Source organism: Terrapene carolina, unplaced genomic scaffold (assembly GCF_002925995.2).
Source record: "Terrapene carolina triunguis isolate 2854851 unplaced genomic scaffold, T_m_triunguis-2.0 Scaffold35473, whole genome shotgun sequence".
In the NCBI taxonomy this organism is placed as follows: Eukaryota; Metazoa; Chordata; order Testudines; family Emydidae; genus Terrapene; species Terrapene triunguis.
In genome coordinates, this window is record NW_020699824.1 from 2187 (window position 1) to 18730 (window position 16544).

The 16544-nt window shown below is 48.9% G+C and overlaps 1 protein-coding gene and 1 long non-coding RNA gene across 2 annotated transcripts in view; both read left to right on the forward strand.

The window, feature by feature from the left end:
• Positions 1-521, forward strand: part of LOC115271537 — an 893-nt gene extending 372 nt beyond the window's left edge. The window contains exon 2 of the long non-coding RNA XR_003899998.1: positions 462-521. This is a non-coding gene — a long non-coding RNA (uncharacterized LOC115271537). The remainder of the gene's footprint in view (positions 1-461) is intronic.
• Positions 522-1232: 711 nt separating this feature from the next.
• On the forward strand, positions 1233-11970 carry LOC113405401 (butyrophilin subfamily 1 member A1-like). Its single transcript, XM_029914356.1, has 6 exons — positions 1233-1270; positions 1777-1875; positions 2409-2536; positions 7530-7645; positions 10022-10081; positions 11294-11970. The coding sequence occupies exons 4-6, from the start codon at positions 7621-7623 to the stop codon at positions 11968-11970; spliced, it is 762 nt and encodes a 253-aa protein (XP_029770216.1). The 5' UTR covers positions 1233-1270; positions 1777-1875; positions 2409-2536; positions 7530-7620.
• The last annotated feature ends 4574 nt before the right edge of the window (positions 11971-16544 follow it).

Consider the following 16544-nt stretch of genomic DNA (forward strand, 5'->3'; position numbering starts at 1 on the left):
CTGGGGGAGGGGCAGATGTGGGGGGATTGGTGGAGGGATTGGTGGAGGGGCAGATGGGGGGCTGGGGGAGGGGCAGCTGTGGGGGGGTTGTGGAGGGGCAGCTGTGGGGGTATTGGGGGGGGGGTGTGACTCTCCCAGGGGGCTCCTGGCTCTCAGCAAACAGCAGAAGTCGGTGCCAGGAAGGGGAAGCGCCCGGTGGGTGCTGCAGACGGGGGCTGTCGCCGAGCTCAGGAAAGCCGGATTTACCCTGGGCAGGGTCATTTATTTCACAAAGGGGTTCCTAAACTATTGGACCCTTTTAAAAGTGCTGTCGTAGAAGTAGTCAAACGGCTGAGTTTGCCGGCAGCAAAGGGATCAGGAGGGGAGAGGGGGTGTGGGAAGCACCAGGAGACTCTGAAACCATTCTGTGAAGAGGATCAAAGTTCTGTCTGTCTGGTTTGCCGTCTGTCTCCGGCTCACAGAACTCACCCGTGGTTCCCATAGAGGAGGCTGCCCAGAAGTGTACGAGGTGGGGCGCGGTGTAAGTCTGGATTTTAAATACGGTGTCATTTCACCTGCCACAGCGGTAACTGCATCATTCAGCCTTCGTTATACGGGAGAGGCGATAAAAGTAAATGATCTGGCAGTGTGGTGAGCAAGACAAAAAATGAAGAAGTGGGGGTTTTTTTTACCCACGAAAGCTGATGCCCAAATAAATCTGTTCGTCCTTAAGGTGCCACCGGACTCCTTGTTGTTTTTGTGGATACAGACTAACATGGCTACCCCCTGATACTTATCTGAGGAGCTGAATCCTTTTCAAAACCAGCTCTCGCTGGTGAAATACGGGCACTGGTTACAGCACAGAAGCTGTTAAAGGATCAGTGAGGTTTACGTCACGAGAGCTGCGAGCCACACGATGTGGGAGCGTTGCCTTCAGACTGGAGAAGGGGGAGTTACAAGGGTGTTATTTACACAGTACATGAAAAGATGGGAGTTGCCCTCCACTCGGTGAGGCAATTCCCATCTTTTCATGTACTGTGTGTATACACCTGCTCCTGTATTTTCCACTCCATGCATCCGATGACGTGGGTTCTAGCCCACAAAATCTTATGCCCAAATACATTTGTTAGTCTCTAGGGTGCCACAAGGACTCCTCGTTGTTTTTGCTGATACAGACTAATACGACTACCCCTCTGAAACGCTGTTATTGTTACTGATTTGTATCACAGTATTTATTATTATTTCCATCTCAGCAGCCACTTCAGACCCCAGATGATCTCTGACCTCAAAAGTGAGGGACAGATATCACAGGTGATGGCCTAATGGAGGGGGGGGAGGAGAAAGCAGTGATTTTTCCAAAGTCACCCAGCAGGTCAGGGGAAGAGCCAGGCCTAGAACCCAGGTCTGTTCTCAGCCTGGGGCACTGGCCACTAGGCCATGCCGCTACCCCAGCAGTGATGAAGCGTGGGAGGAAAAGACTCCTTGATAAAGGTCCCAGGCACAAATACCACTAGGCTGCAACAAAACTAGCCTCTGGTCGGTGCTGACCTGTGTCAGTCTGAGCTGTTTTCTTGTGCACAGTGGCCAAGGATCAGCAAAAGTGGTTCTGTTCGTCCCACCGTGCAGCCTTTTGAGACCTCCCAGAATCCACTGCTTCCAGGAGCTTTACGTAGGAATAGGAACTCTAGGGCATTGGACAGCGCCAGGGCAAACCCCACCCAGGCTTAACACAAATCAGCACATCTACTACACACCCCTCTCAACATGAAACCTCCCAAAGCATCTCTGTTCCTACAGGAAAAAAATTCAGGCCCATCTGAAGACTCTGAGGGAAGAGAGGAAAAAAAGCTCCTGGGATTTAAAGTGACTGCAGAGGGGACAAGTCAGGAGTGTCTGGTAGGTACCTGTTATTGACCCATGGAGATTTGTTTGTAGGCAGATTCCTCGGTGGCCTTGGTGAATGTCGGCTGGTGTGTGTTTCTCCATCATCATAGATTTTCGGTGTTAGATTCACGGGCAGAATCTAAGCTTTCATTTCAGGGAATGAGTTCATTTCTAGCCCTTGTGGCTTTCACTGTATTTGTGTCATTTCTTGCATGGTTGGATCATTTGATTCTGTTTTTCCCCCCTCTGGCATCTCTGTCAGTGTAATGCTGAGTCCAGCGGCTCTGGATCTCCCTTCCCAGAGGCCACTGGTAACACAACATCCTAACCACGTCCGACATGGAAACATCCCTTGTCAGGGCTATTGGGGCTAAAAGGCAAAGGTGGGAGAGGATCCTCTCCCAAGAACCACAGGGTAGAGTTGAGTGTCAAAAATCTCAGGGTTTGCAAAGAAGTTCTCCCTCCTACACACGCTGTAACTCCCTGAAAAAAAAACCCTGGCTGCCGTCATGTTCCCGACCAGCTCTTTTCCTATTGTTTTACAGAAACAGATAGAAAAGGAGGGACAGAAAATGGTCTGAATTTCAGTTCTTGGAGGAATAAGAGTGACCCCTGCTGGAAGAGCTGGACAAGGAGATTGGGGATATTTTTGTTCCGTATCTTCACAAACTCCGTGAGTTGATCAGTGAGATAGAAGGAAGTATCTGCGGGGAGCAGGGGCCGTTATAGCAGGGACATAGGAGAGACGAGAGAGAACATGAGGGGAAATCAAATCAGCATCTTAGTTGTCTGTACACGTATGCAAGAAGTATGGGGAATAAGCAGAACTAGAAATGCTGGTAAATAAACACAACTATGACATAGTTGGCCTCACAGAGACCTGGTGGGATAATACACGTGACTGGAATATTGGCATAGAAGGGTACAGCTTGCTCAGGAAGGACAGGCTGGGAAAAGAGGAAGGAGGTTTTTCCTTATATATCAAAGACGTATACGCTTGGACTGAGGTTGAGATGGAAAGAGGAGACAGACCTGTGAAAGTTTCTGGCTAAAGATAAAAGGGGTAAAAACCAAGGGTGATGTCATGGTACGGGTTTACTATAGACCACCAAACCAGGAAGAAGAGATGGATGAGGCTTTTTTTAAACAACTAACAAAATCATCCAAAGCCCAGGACTTGGTGGTGATGAGGGACTTCAGCTACCCAGACACCTGTTGGGAAAAAACCACAAGAGGGCACAGATTATCCGATAAGTTCTTGGAATGCATTGGCAAAAAAAAAATTATTTCAGAAGGTGGAGACAGCTACCAGGGGCGAGACTGTTCTAGATTTCATTTTGACCAATAGGGAGGAGCTGGTTGAGAATTTGAAAGTGGAAGGCAGCTCGGGCGGAAGTGATCATGAAATGGTGGAGTTCATGGTTCTAAAGAATGGTAGGAGGGAAAAAAGAACAATAAAGACAATGGATTTCAAGAAGGCAGACTTTAGAAAACTCTGCAAGTTGGTAGGGAACATCCTATTGGAAGCAAGTCTAAGGGGAAAAACAATTCAAGAGAGTTGGCAGTTTTTCAAAGAGGCATTATTAAGGGCACAAGAGCAAACGATTGCACTGAGTAGGAAAGATAGGAAGTATGTCAAGAGACCACCGTGGCTTAACCAGGAGATCTGCAAAGGTCAAACTCAAAAAAAAAAAAAGAGTCCTACAAAAAGTGGAAATAGGTCAAATTAGAAAGGATGACTATAAACTTAACACAAGTATGTAGGGACAAAATTAGAAAGGCCAAGGTGCAAAACAAGATTAAACTAGCTAGAGACATAAAGGGTAACAAGAAAACATTCTGCAAATACATTAGAAACAAGAGGAAGACCAAGGACAAGATAGGCCCATTACTCAATGAGAGAGAAAAAACAATAACAGAAAATGTGGAAATGGCAGAAGTGCGACATGACTTTTTTTTTCTCCAGTTTTTACCAAAAAGATTAGTAGCAATTGAATGACTAAAATAGGGAAAGAACAAATTAAAAATGACTTAGACAAGTTAGATGTCTTCAAGTCACCAGGGCCCAATGAAATACATCCTACAATACTCAATGAGCTGACTGAGGAGGTATCTGAACCAAAGTCATGGAAGACGGGAGAGATTCCAGAGGACTGGAAAAGGGCAAATCTAGTGCTGATCTGTAAGGGAACTAAGGACAACCCAGGGAATTGCAGAGCAGTCAGCTTAATGTCTTTATCTGACTCCATTTTGAGGCCTAAGATTCCCCGAGTGGCGAAATACAAGTATCCATAAGGGGGAAAACATGTCTTCTCTCTTCCTGGGCTTCTTAATGCAGGCCTCTCAGTGACCATTGCTCACATTCCCTACCCCGTGTGGCGGGGTGGGTGTTCTCGTCCAGTGCGGGGTGAGTTCACCCTGTCCCTCAAGCCGTCCTTTACCTCGAGGTGCGGAGGTCTAAGGATTAAAATCAACAGGGTAACCCTGGTATGCAGGGGAGTGAGGCCTAGCGGCCAGAGTCAATGGGATTGACTCTGATTCACGGGGAAGCCCGGCCAGAGTCAATGAAGTTGCCCTCAGTCACAGGGCACTAAGGCCTACTGGCGAGAGTCAATGCATCCCCACTTGGGGGAGGGGTGGCGGATAGGCTAGGGGGACTGGGCCCACCCTGCTCCTCCGGGGCCTGGCCCAGGGCCCTAACAGTGACGGGGTTTTCTGCCACTGAGTCAGCGAGGCTCCCACCGAAACACTTCCTACTGGACAATAACTAGCGCCCCCTCCACCCCCCGGGCCACTTCCTACCATATCTCCTGGAGCTGTAGCTGAGGTGTTGTCAGGGTCTCAGGGCTTTTCGGCGTGTGTGTTTCCTGGTGACTTTGATCCCTCTCGGACCTCCACAGGCACTTGGGCATCAGTCTGGGTCTCCGTCTTTCACGGTCAGGAGTTTCAGCTGCCCTTGGGCTGAAGCGAGCAATGAGCATCCTTCCTCCTCTGTGGCCAGCCCGGACTGAGTTGGGCTTTTCCCTTTTATCCTAGTGCTGCATCTGGACTATGCCCAGCCCACAGTGAGGGGTTAACCCTTCCCCGTCGAGTGCGGGGTGAGTTCACCCTGTCACACCAACCTAATAGCTTTCTTTGACAGGGTAACAAGCCTTGTGGATGAAGGGATACGGTAGATGTGGTATATCTTGACTTTAGTAAGGCTTTTGATACTGTCTTGCATGACCTTCTCCTAAACAAACTAGTGAAATACAACCTAGATGGAGCTACTATAAGGTGGGTGCATAACTGATTGGAAAATCATTCCCAGAAAGTAGTTATCAGTGGTTCACAGTCATGCTGGAAGGGCATAATGAGTGGGGTCCCGTAGGGATCAGTTCTGGGTCCGGTTCTGTTCAATATCTTCATCAATGATTTAGATAATGGCATAGAGAGTACACTTATAAACTTTGTGGAGGATACCAAGCTGGGAGGGGTTGCAAGTGCTTTGGAGGATAGAATTAAAATTCAAAATGATCTGGACAAACTGGAGAAATGGTCTGAAGTAAACAGGATGAAATTCAATAAAGACAAATGCAAAGTACTCCACTTAGGAAGGAACAATGAGTTACACACATACAAAATGGGAAATGACTGCCTAGGAAGGAGTACTGCGGAAAGGGATCTGGGGGTCACAGTGGATCACAAGCTAAATATGAGTCAACAGTGTTACACTGTTGCAAAAAATAGCAAATATCATTCTGGGATGTATTAGCAGGAGTGTTGTGAGCAAGACACGAGAAGTAATTCTTCCGCTCTATTCCGTGCTTATTAGGCCTCAATTGGAGTAGTATGTCCAGTTCTGGGCACCACATTTCAGGAAAATTGTGGACAAATTGGAGAGAGTCCAGAGAAAAACATAAAAAATGATGAAAGGTCTAGAAAACATGACCTATGAGGGAAGATTGAAAAAACTGGGTTTGTTTAGTCTGGAGAAGAGAAGACTGAGAAGGGACATGATCACAGTTTTCAAGGACATAAAAGGTTGTTACAAGGAGGAGGGAGAAGAATTGTTCTCCTTAACCTCTGAGAATAGGACAAGAAGCAATGGGCTTAAATTGCAGCAAGGGAGGTTTAGGTTGGACATTAGGAAAAACTTCCTAACTGTCAGGGTGGTTAAGCACTGGCATAAATTGCCTAGGGAGGTTGTGGAATCTCCATCATTGGGGATTTTTAAGAGCAGTATGGCAAACACCTGTCAGGAATGGTCTAGATAATACTTAGTCCTGCCTTGAGTGCAGGGGACTGGCCTAGATGACCTCTCGAGGTCCCTTCCAGTCCTACAATTCTATATTTGCAATATCCCTTCCTTGGAATATAAAATGTGTGTCAGGTAGTGCTGAAATTCTCTCTCTCTGCTCTAGGATGTTAGATCTACCCTGAGCAGATACATGGCTCTCCCTCACACCCCCTCACACTTCACAATGCTGGGGAAGAGCTTGGAGAGGATGTTAGCACCGCATCTCCCTGGGGCTCTACAGCCAAATATGTGGGGGAGGTCACATTATTGATACAAATCCTGAAGTTCTCACCCTTTTATGGAAGACTCTGGAATTATCCATTCAGTGGGAAAGATCGACCGAAAGTATTTCCTGGAGATATTACATCCCTGCGGTCTTTAGTGGGCAGATTTTTACAACACCTAACATGGGAACCTCCTGTCCCTGAGAGCCTGGAGGTGAAGGAGTGAATTGGCCATGGAATGAATTGGCCATGGAGGTCCTGCACCACTACAGGCTGGGGACCGAGTGGCTAGGCAGCAGTTCTGCAGAAAAGGGCCTGGGGGTTACAGTGGATGAGAAGCTGGCTATGAGTCGACAGTGTGCCCTAGTAGGGGCATTGCCAGCAGATCGAGGGAAGTGATTATTCCCCTCTATTCGGCACTGGTGAGGCCACATCTGGAGTAGTGTGTCCAGTTTTGGGCCCCACACTACAAGAAGGATGTGGACAAATTGGAGATAGTCCAGCGGAGGGCAATGAAAATGATTAGGGGGCTGGAGCACATGACTTATGCGGAGAGGCTGAGGGAACTGGGCTTGTTTACTCTGCAGAAGAGAAGAGTGAGGGGGGATTTGATAGCAGCCTTCAACTACCTGAAAGGAGGTTCCAAAGAGGATGGAGCTCGGCTGTTCTCAGTGGTACCAGATGACAGAACAAGGAGTAATGGTCTCAAGTTGCAGTGGGGGAGGTCTAGGTTGGATATTAGGAAACACTGTTTCACTAGGAGGGTGGTGAAGCACTGGAATGGGTTACCTAGGGAGGTGGTGGAATCTCCTTCCTTAGAGGTTTTTAAGGTCAGGCTTGACAAAGCCCTGGCTGGGATGATTTAGTTGGTGTTGGTCCTGCTTTGAGCAGGGGGTTGGACTAGATACCTCCTGAGGTCCCTTCCAACACTAATCATCTATGATATATTCTATGACTCATTTCCCCTTTTATCCCCAGCGCGGGTCTCTCCAGGCCAGAGTTGAAGAATATGAATCGGATCTCTGGGGGAAGGTTGCTCTGCTGTGAAGCTGAGAGGAGGAGAGGAATTCTAACTCCAGGCCCATTACAGCAGCGACTCACTGGCAAGAACTTATAATGAGTCACTAAATGAAATATAACCATGTGAAATTGTTCCTGTACAGGTGTGAGACGGGGAAGTTCCAGCAGCCAGTGGCGATTTCTCCTGAACTGGAAGTGAGACTCAGTGATTTCTCCCAGAAAACTAATGCTCTCATGGAGACTCTGAGGAAATTCAAAGGTACCTAGAAGGGATCTAGAAGGGGAAATTGGGATAAACCTGTGAGACAGTGGGAGGAGAATGGGTCTGGCCAGTTGGTTCATAGTTAGATGATGCATCTATTTAATTGTTGGGTGAGAATGCCACATGCTTGGGGACCAAGTATCAGTGGGTAGCCGTGTTAGTCTGGATCCACAAAAACAACCAGGAGTCCTGTGGCACCTTAAAGACTAACAGATTTATTTGGGCATAAGCTTGGGGACCAAAACACTCAGGTTTATGAATTCAAACCTTTATGTGTACCAAAAGCATGTCTTGCCATTACAATTACTATTAAAATAAGAAATGACAAAGAAGTACTGGCCAGTTACCATCTCCTGGGGCATAGGCGGATTTCTCCTATGACGCTCTGACTACCCCTTACAATGTCCGACATTATACACATCCAAATTATATATGTATTAGTTCTTTTCCAATCACCTTTGAGTGTTACGAATATTAAATATCTTATGTAACTCATATAAAACACATTCACCAACTTTTTAAGGCCAAGGGTTTTGCTGTCCAAGATAGTTTCATGTTGTTGTTCTCTTTTCTGATTGGTTGATTACCATTGATTATGCATAGGTCACTTTGACCCTTTTCTGTACCTGGGGGTTGTTCGACCTTGCTAACTGCTCCTGGGCAGGACATTTTGGGGGTCTGTTGTCTTTCAGCACATTGTGCGGTCGAAACATCTCTTTGTGCCACATAGCAGTTTATAAAAAGCAACAGAGGGTCCTGTGGCACCTTTTCTGTTAGTCTTAAAGGTGCCACAGGACCCTCAGTTGCTTTTTACAGATTCAGACTAACACGGCTACCCCGCTGTTATATAGCACTTTATGAGCACATCACTTAATAACAAGGTCACTTAAAACAACAATTCCTTATGTCAAGCAAACTCCTCACTGGGCCAAAGCCAAGCAAGTCGGCATAATCACACAGTCTCGGTCCGTCCAAACTTGAGCAGAAGAAGTGACCCATATACCAATTCCCAATGCTTAATGTAATAAGTAGTGGAAAGCAGAGAACGATGTAGCCGGGGCCCAGGGACCACGATGTCTCGCATCAATTCATGACTTACCGAAGATCACAACGTTCAGGCCCAAATTGAGCAAAATGGCCTAATTTTGGCCACTGGTGTTTCTTTCCCAACTTGAGAACTGCAGGCACATGCTCAAGAGCTGTTTAGCATCCACAGCTGCAGGTGAAGTCAGTGGGAGCTACAGGTGCCCAACCCCTCTGAGAACCAGACCGCAGGGGCCTAAAGGTTGGCACCCAAAATGAAAGGCCACGTGTTCAATCTGGATCCAGTCCATCGCTCTGATCCAGTCGTGTGTCGCAGGCGGGGTGGAAGAGGAAGCGGGTGGACCACGGTTAGAGGGAGGTGGGCAGCGACAAGCTGGGACTCTGGTACTCTGCACGCTGGCCAAGACACACGGGGGCCACGGTAATAGGGATGTAACTCTGGCTGGCTTCTTCTTAGCCCGTGCCAAGCTCTGCACCAGGCCCTGCAGCCACTGAAGAGCGGAGTCACAAATGGGCTCCCCTCTCTTCTGTAGCCGATACAGGCCCAGTGAGCCAACCTTCCCCCTGCCTCAGTTTCCCCCATGGATAAAATGATTCTATTCTTGTTCATATTTCTGCCTATGGTGGACGAGGGCCCCATTGTGCTGTTCTCTGTAGAGACGCTGAGTAAACAGACCCAACAGCTCACAATTAGAGCCAGGGATTTCGCAAGCTCTGAACATCCTGTTAGTGTCAAAGGGACCTAAGTGGGTAAAGTTCCTGTTATGATAAAAATCTTTGCGTCATCTGGGTCTAGCTTATGACAAAAGGCAGCAAAGGAATGAAACAAACCAGCTGGAGTCTGAAGGGGCGGATGAGGGAAAAGTAACTCTCTCTTGCAGATTGTATGTCCTACGATGGTTGTGAGGCTTCATGGCTTTGATTGCATGGCTGGGAGATGCCTGAATGGTCCCTCAATGGTATTAGCCAGGATGGGCAGGGATGGTGTCCCTAACCTCTGTTTGTTTGCCAGGAGTGGGGAAATGAGCCACAGGGAATGATGAATCACTTGATCATTACCTGTTCTGTTCATTCCCTCTGGGGCACCTGGCATTGGCCACTGTCGGAAGACAGGATACTGGGCTAGATGGACCTTTGGTCTGACCCAGTACGGCCGTTCTTATGAGAGGGAAGAGAAGGTTTCAGATTAATTTATATTAAATACCTAAGTGTGTGTCTGTGTCTGTTTCTCTGTCATGATTAACACATAGCTCTATGAGTTCAGAGTGGGAATGCTGTTATAAATAGGAATGCCTGAAATCGCCTCTTGTTTCTCCTTTCCCCCTCCAGCCACTCTGCCGCCTAAACTGGAGACAAAAAGAGGGGAACCCCTAGGAGCACACAGACAGGGTGAGTTTGCCGGTGGAGATTGTCTTTCAACCATGAGAAAACTTCAGTGAAAACGTCTTCGCGGGAGGGTAGCTGAAGTTACCAACCAAACCAACGCCGACCATCGCACCCAGCCCAGCATAGAAACACAATGAGGGGATCCCCATGCTGAAGTGACACAGGCAGTCCTGACGCCAACCTGAACAGAAACGCTCTTCCCTGCCCAGCACCCGAGCAGAGCTCCATCACCGGCCCTCGCCTTTACCCCCATGGCTCGACTCCGACATCCGGCCTTTCCCCCAGGCAGGGCTGGGCTCTGCTGTTGGAGCTGCTCACGGCTCCATGGATTGGGGGGATGCTGTCCCTCGGGTGCTGCTCCCCTCCCTACTCTCGGGGCTGGGGGCTGCCCCACCCAATGCCCCCACCGGGTCCTCTCTGGTCTTGGGTGGCTTTTCCCCAATGCTGCACTTCCCTCTCGGCCCCCCGGCTAGGGAGTGGAGCTTCCCGCTGGGGTTTAAAGCTGGTACCTGCCCCCTCCTCACTCAAAGCTCCTGACACCTTCCTGCTGGGAAAGCGAGAAACGAGGAACTGCAGTGACCCCTCTGCTCAGCCTCAGGGCAGAGGCAGCTCCCTGGGACCCAGGACGGTCCCGGCCAGAACAGGGCTGCTGGGGACTGTGAGAAATGGTCCCAACCTCCTTCCCCCCCGCCTCCACCTGGGCTGTGCTTTGCCCAGGGGTGCCAAAACGGGGGGGTCCAAGGGGTCATGACCCTCCCCCCTTTGAAAGTGGATGGGCCTGGCTTTTCACCACGGGCCCGGCCATCTCCTCAGCCTGGAAGCTGCAGCCGGGTCATGATATGAGCCGCCCGGGCAGCTGTGGGGAGCCGTGGGCTCTCCACCTGCCTGGAGTGGGGGGGGGCTTGAGAGCAGCCCTCCACGCAGGTCCCCTTCCCAGGGCAGGTGGAGACCCACGGCTCCCCACAGCCGCCCAAGCTTATCATGACCCGGCTGAAGCTTTTTAGCCAGGTCATGTTAGAGGGGCCTGGGCTCCCTGGCTCTGACTTCTGGATTGGCCGGGGGGCAGGGCCTTAGGAGCAAGAGGAGGGGCGGGGCCAAAGATAGGGCAGGGCCACATAGGGGGTGGGGCCTCTTCCTCCCCACCACACTTTTAGGAAGACCCCGTTGCCTCTAGCTCTGTCCCTAATGCTCTGGTTCTCTCTCTTCTCCCCGCAGTGAATGTGACCCTGGATCCAGACACGGCTCACCCCGAACTTGTCCTCTCTGCGGATGGGAAAAGCGTGAGATGGGGACACACCCGGCAGGTTCTGCCCGACAACCCGGAGCGATTTGACTCTGAGCGCTGCGTGCTGGGCGGCGAGGGCTTCGCCTCGGGGCGACATTGCTGGGAGGTGGAGGTGAGGGTGCAGGAGGGGGGACACTGGGCGGTGGGGGTGGCCAGAGAGTCTGTGAGGAGGAAGGGATGGATCAACCTTAACCCTGAGGAGGGGATCTGGGCAGTGGAGCGGGGCTGGTGGGGTCAGTTCCGGGCTCTCACCTCCCCAGCCACCCGCCTGCCCCTGCGCCGGGTCCCCAGCAGGATCCGGGTTTCTCTGGACTGTGAACGGGGGCAGGTGACATTTTCTGACGCGGTTAGCGAGGCCCCAATCTTCACTTTCCCGCCGGGCTCCATCCCCGGCGAGAGAATCCGCCCCTGGCTCTGGGTGTGGAGATCCTGGCTCAGGCTGTGTCCCCCAGGGGACCCCAAAACCGGCCTGCCTAGCCTCCGGTGTCCTAGTCTTTATGACTGTGGTGGACTGCTGTCGTCCTACCGATTTTCTCCCTGTGGGCTCTGCGACCCCGCCGGCTCCCTGGAGTCGCTGGACTTTGAAGCCACGGAGAGCAGGGAGTGACGGAGGGAGAGCACACTGTTCTCTGTGGTCCAGGATGACTCTGACCATGGGCATCTCTATCTAGCTATTATCCCAGTCTCTGTGACCCTGGAGGACTCTCATCTCCCCAGCACCCCTGGCACTTTATCTCTGACGCCTGAAACCTCCTCCCCCCTTCCTCCCTGCAGCACCAGTATTTGGAGGGTTGGGGGCAGGGAGTGTTTTGTACAAATCTGTGTCATTAGCGCTCACGGGGGTCTCCCAGCCAGCACCTCTCCCGCAGGGGCCGAAGTCACCTTCCCCTGTAACTCCCAGACAGCTGGCCACATTGTGAAATTGTCACACACACACACACACACGTGGGATGGGCAGGGGTGCAGATAGACCCCAAACCATTATATAATCTTTTAAAAAAATCATCATTTTCGGTCAGTCTCATGATTTTTTTTTTTTAAACTCCTGAGGTTGGCAGGGTCAGGGCGGGTTTAACCAGAGGGACAAGGAGAAGCGAGACGAAAATGGGAATTAAAATAAAACAAGAATGAAGGGAGAGACTGGGAGAAATGGTGACAAATTAGAAATGAAAAGCGTGAAAGGAAAATATGCCTGGGCAGGGGACCCGGCCAGGGAGCAGAAAGAGGGGAAGGGATCAAATCAGGGGAAAGAATGGAGAAGCCAATGATCTGCGGCAGGGAGGGGAGAACAGTGAGAGAGACCCGGGAAAATAAACAGGGATGGGAAGTGAGGGCTAGAAAAATGCCGAGAAGAAAAGGGAACATGAGTGACACAGATTTATGAAACGTTCCTGCAAGTGAGACTCTCGCGCCATAATTCCCTCTGTTAGTTCCTGCATGTTTGTGCTACTGTGGTGCCATGAAGAAAACTGTTCTCAGTAGCTGGGGAATCTCCTTTCCCATCCGCCTTTTACTCTCCAGCTGTCCAGTTACTTATTGTCAATAAAACATTACAAACAATTCTCCCCGTCTCTTCCCATTTCGTGTCCCAGCTGCACTTGCTGGGGGCAGAGGCCTGGGCTTGGTTGCCTGACTTGGTTGGGTTCTTTGCCCCTCAGAGTTCAAGCAGCGTAGACATAATTTTTTTTTTAACTGGGATTTTCATTTCCTTCCCCCCCCCGGCGTTCAAGCTGATGGGGTGAGCTCTCCTCTTCATGGCTGTGGGGGGAAGAATCAACAAAGTCTTTTGTCCACTGAGGCTTGTCTGGTGTCTATGGGCCACCTTTTGGTGGAGAGATGACCCCTTTTGTGTATGTCACACTTAATGACGCCTCCCTCCTGATGGTTTACAGTGGCAGAGCAAATATTTGTATAGTTACCGAGCAAACATTTAACTATTACCTTATAACGGGGTAGGCAACCTATGGCACGCGTGCGGATTTTCAGTGGCACTCACACTGCCCAGGTCCTGGCCACCGGTCTGGGGGGCTCTGCATTTTAATTTAATTTTAAATGAAGCTTCTTAAACATTTTAAAAACCTTATTTACTTTACATACAACAATAGTTTGGTTCTATATTATAGACTTATAGAAAGAGACCTTCTGAAAACATTAAAATGTATGACTGGCACGCAAAACCTTAAATTAGCGTGAATAAATGAAGACTCGGCACCGCGCTTCTGAAAGGTTGCCGACCCCTGCCTTATAATGTGGGAGACAGATATTACAAGTGAGATTAATGCAGGCAACAACTCAAGCATTTCATAACATTTAAACGCCTTTTTTAGAAATCCAACCCCTCTTTTACAACACGAACACACACGAGAGCCGGACTGGTTGCCAGCAATGATAGTTCAGCGAGGCCTCAGGGTCTGGGCATGAGCTGGTGCTGGGTCTGCCAACATCACCCCGAAAGGATTTGAAGACAGGCTTCTCAGCAGAGTGTGCTAACCACCAGCGGAACGCTCCGATTTTAGTCTGTTTAATTCTTTGGGTGCTGTGGGCTTCAGATCAACTTTATTCTGTACATTTGCTCATTTCTATCGTCTGGATTTTAACTTTGTCACGCCGCGAGTATTCAATCCATACGACTCTGCCTTAAAATGCTAGCCAGTCCCCACAAGCAAATGCCTTGACAGGGCTTGAGAAAAGCCGCCTGTGTAACTTTAAGTGAAAACTGTGCGGGCAAAGGTTGAGGAATGATTCCATAAAATCAAAGAATCAAGTGAGACTTTCCCCTGCAAGAAAAGAAGCAACACAACCTCCTTGTGAAAGAAATCGATTAGCAACCTCCAGCTGCCAGGGAACAGAAGGCAGTTTTCAGTAAAGTAGCCAGCTCACATTATCAACTGCAGTAATATTTTGTCACGTATCAGGGGGTAGCCGTGTTAGTCTGTATCCACAAAAACAACGAGGAGTCCGGTGGCACCTTAAAGACTAACCGATTTATTTGGGCATAAGCTTTCGTGGGTAAAAAACCCCCCACTTCTTCAAATGCATGGAGATGCATTTCACTCCATGCAACTGAAGAAGTCGGGTTTTTTACCCACGAAAGCTTATGCCCAAATAAATCGGTTAGTCTTTAAGGTGCCACCGGACTCCTAGTAATATTTTGGTCACTGTTGTGTGGCTACAGCATTTCTTTCTCCAACCACATCGTTCACACTTTTTCTTTAAATTCACATACACAGTCTGATTGGCTGCACACCTGATGCGCCACACAAGGGCCAGGGGTGCAAATTTGCAGTCATTTGGGGTCAAAGGGTTCTTGAGATACAGACACCCCACACCCACACACGACCTGCTTTTAAAAGGCTGTGAGCTAGGCCTGGACCACCCAGCAAAAACCTGTCCATGGCTGGTTGCCGGAACCTCCCCCCAACACACCCTGGAGACTGCCCTGGGCTGCGAGGCAGAATAACACAAATTAATCTCTTCTGCTTTGGCTGGCCCCTGTTAACACGTCTGTGTATTTCTCAGCAGTTTGTACTGGCTGAGGCTTCACAGCCTGGGGCGGTACCTGTCACCATTACCTACGCTTCGCAGATGAGGTAAGAGAGGGTGCAGAAGGTGAACACAGACAAAGCTGGGCAGATTATTCACAGATTTTAAGGCCAGAAGGGGCCACTCTGCTTCCCCAAACTAATTCCTAGAGCATCAGTTAGAAAAAAAAAAATCCATCCTTCATTTAAAAACATGTCAGAGATGGAGAATCCACCACGCCCCCTTTGGGAAATTGTTCCGATGCTTAATTACTTTCCCCATTAGACATGTACACCGTAATTCCAGGTGTCTCTCTAATACAGCAGAGCCACACCTCAATCGCTTCACCACACGGCCTTTTGAAATGAACCTACCAGATCCACTAGGCAGAATTTCAGGCTTGGTGCATGGCTCAGCACAGAAATAGGGGTGCAGTGGATTCAGGCTTGGAGCGGTTGCCAGATTCCTACTGCATTAGTAACCCAAAGTCACTTAAAAACTAGCCCCAAAGTAACCCTGGTCCTTTTACTGAAACAAAGTTTTTTAACACCACATTTCTCTAACCTGATCTTTCACCACTAGCATAAATGAGCTGATGCTAAGCTACAGGGGTTAAGATGAACAGGCATAAATTTGTCAAGGGGGAAAGTAGTATTGGAGAGCAAGTGTGTGTATGAATTAACAAATGAAGGAGGTGGGGATGAAATTAATGATGGCTCAAAAGTAGCGGAGATACCAAACTGTTAAAAAAAAACTCTTAAAAAAAATCAGTGGAACATAACATAAGAACATAAGAACGGCCATACTGGGTCAGACCAAAGATCCATCTAGCCCAGTATCCTGTCTGCCGACAGTGGCCAATGCCAGGTGACCCAGAGGGAGTGAACCTAACAGGTAATGATCAAGTGATCTCTCTCCTGCCGTCCACCTCCATCCTCTGACAAACAGAGGCTAGGGACACCATTCCTTACTCATCCTGGCTAATAGCCATTAATGGACTTAACCTCCATGAATTTATCCAGTTCTCTTTTAAACCCTGTTATACTCCTAGCCTTCACAACCTCCTCCGGCAAGGAGTTCCACAAGTTGACTGTGTGCTGTGTGAAGAAGAACTTCCTTTTATTTGTTTTAAACCTGCTGCCCATTAATTTCATTTGATGGCCCCTGGTTCTTATATTATGGGAACAAGTAAATAACTTTTCCTTATTCATTTTCTCCACAACACTCATGATTTTATAGACCTCTATCATATCCCCCCTTAGTCTCCTCTTTTCCAAGCTGAAAAGTCCTAGTCTCTTTAATCTCTCCTCATATGGGCCCCGTTCCAAATCCCTAATCATTTTAGTTGCCCTTCTCTGAACCTTTTCTAGTGCCAGTATATCTTTTTTGTGATGAGGCGACCACATCTGTAAAAAACGATGTAATTAAACGATGGATGTTAGCAGCATGGATCTATAATGAACAGATTTTTACAGCCACAGCTGACAAATTGTTCACGTTGTCTTGGGCTTATGTGTGCTGAAGGGTTTATACACATAGATAAATACAAAAGGATTAAGTTGGAAAGAGGTTCCTGGTGTGTTATTTTAAGGCTTGGCCAGAGTACACATCACCTTGGAGACTCTGCCACCCTCAGACATGTTAACGAGTACCTATAAC